Source organism: Cicer arietinum, chromosome 6 (genome assembly GCF_000331145.2).
Source record: "Cicer arietinum cultivar CDC Frontier isolate Library 1 chromosome 6, Cicar.CDCFrontier_v2.0, whole genome shotgun sequence".
Taxonomy (NCBI): Eukaryota; Viridiplantae; Streptophyta; class Magnoliopsida; order Fabales; family Fabaceae; genus Cicer; species Cicer arietinum.
In genome coordinates, this window is record NC_021165.2 from 41,748,518 (window position 1) to 41,750,297 (window position 1,780).

The 1,780-nt window shown below is 32.8% G+C and overlaps 1 protein-coding gene across 1 annotated transcript; it reads left to right on the forward strand.

The window, feature by feature from the left end:
• The first annotated feature begins 30 nt into the window (after positions 1-30).
• Positions 31-1,551, forward strand: LOC101494821 (uncharacterized). The gene is made up of 2 exons (XM_004504474.4): positions 31-751; positions 1,100-1,551. The coding sequence occupies exons 1-2, from the start codon at positions 233-235 to the stop codon at positions 1,460-1,462; spliced, it is 882 nt and encodes a 293-aa protein (XP_004504531.1). The 5' UTR covers positions 31-232; the 3' UTR covers positions 1,463-1,551.
• The last annotated feature ends 229 nt before the right edge of the window (positions 1,552-1,780 follow it).

Here is a 1,780-nt window from a genome sequence, read left to right on the forward strand (position 1 = left end):
AGTTAGCTTATGTATTGTATGGTTTTTAATTTCTCAACTAGCCTGATTCCTAGAATGATTTGTGTAAGATATTGTTTATGTTTTGTTCATCTATTTTGTTTACCTTCTCCCATTATTTCTGTTTTTTCCATTACAGAAAAGGTTTACATGGCCCCCAACTTTGAACGACATGGTGCGACGCAACTTTGAAAAACGGAGTGATTTACCAATGTCACATACATAATCATTCTCTATGAATTGCAGTGTGAGTGGTGTTAGTGGATTAGATAATTTTGATGCGAAGAAGTTTGGAACATTTTCTACAGATCAACAAACAAGAGAATTCATGATGAATCGGTTTTTGCCGGCTGCAAAGGCTATGACAATACAACCTTCTCAATATTCTTCAAAAAAGCAATCTGTAGTACTAGTGGAACAACAGCTTAGAGATATTAACAAATTGGTTCAGAATGCAAAGAAGCCCCTGGTTAATAAACACACCACTGATATTATACCATATACTGGTCAAGTTCAAGACGATGAAAGTGAAGATGAAGGTGATGTTTATGACAATGACAATTCTGCGAGTATGTTGAGTAAAGGATGTGGTTTGTTACCTAATTTACATATTAGGAATTCATTGTCCTTGTTAAATCCTGTGGCTGGAATTAAAATGAAGAACCAAGGTCCCTTGATTTCTGCTTCTGAGGTTGGAAAAACTAACAAAAGCTCTCATATTAGATCTTTTAGTCCAGTTCCAGCAGTAAAGAAGGTAAAAACAATGCACCATTCAATCCTTTTTTTTGTTAATAAGCATCTTTATCAATGAACATGTTATTACTGGTATGACAGTTATGAATTATTCTGAATAACCTCAGTGATTTCATTGATCAAATGATAGGAATATTAAAAAGGAATGATGATGATACATTAGTATTTATAGGATAATTGTGAACTAGCGAATAAAGAAAATAACAAACTAACTAGAGGATCTATTAGATGTAAAAAGTTAGTTATACTAGCTAGTTAGATCATGTACTAGTTAGTGAACTATCATCAGTTATTATCTAATACATGTTTTCAGCATATTTACTCACAGCCATATAAATCTTTGATGCAGGCTTGGGAAGCAATTCACAAGAACAAGTCAAGCAATGAAGTTGCACCACTTGAGATTGAATCAAACAGGTTTGGTTTTTCGGGCGAGCTTCCAGGTAGACTCTCTCCCTTTCGGCGTTCACAAGCTGCTGCTGCAGGCATATCTCCCTGCAGAAGTAAACCACAATCTCCATTTCAGGGCGTGAAGTTGCTCGGTGATGCTAAAGAAACTGAAATCAATAAATCAGGCAATTTGAAATTCTACAGCACTGGACTTGGTAAAGTACAAGGGGTTCCAAACCAAGGAGCCAAAAGAAGTTCATATTTAGGAAGTTTGGCAATTGAAAAGACATTGTATATAGACATTATATCATGTTTGATTTGAAAACATGATATAAATTTTGTTTTGGATTATTGCAATAGTATTTCAATTGAAGATTAATATTAAATATTTTAAAAATGTATTTATAATAATATTTTCATATATTTTTAGTTAAAATTTTTATATAAATAAAAAATCAGACAAATTCATTTAATGTGGAAATTTAAGCATGCTGATTCTTTTTTGAAAATTATTTTTATACGAAATTACCTGTGGATTTTAATGCGAAACATATGGTTGGTGCAATGGATATACCTGCAGCTTTTCATACGAAATATATTTGTAGGAACTGTGCTGCAAATATTTCTGCATATAAGTCGT

Bases quoted from the DNA above. Each gene is read 5' to 3' on its own strand.
- LOC101494821 (XM_004504474.4), top strand. From the start codon at position 233: ATGAATTGCAGTGTGAGTGGTGTTAGTGGATTAGATAATTTTGATGCG. The intron at 752-1,099 runs GTAAAAACAATG...TCTTTGATGCAG, and splicing joins CAGTTCCAGCAGTAAAGAAG to GCTTGGGAAGCAATTCACAA.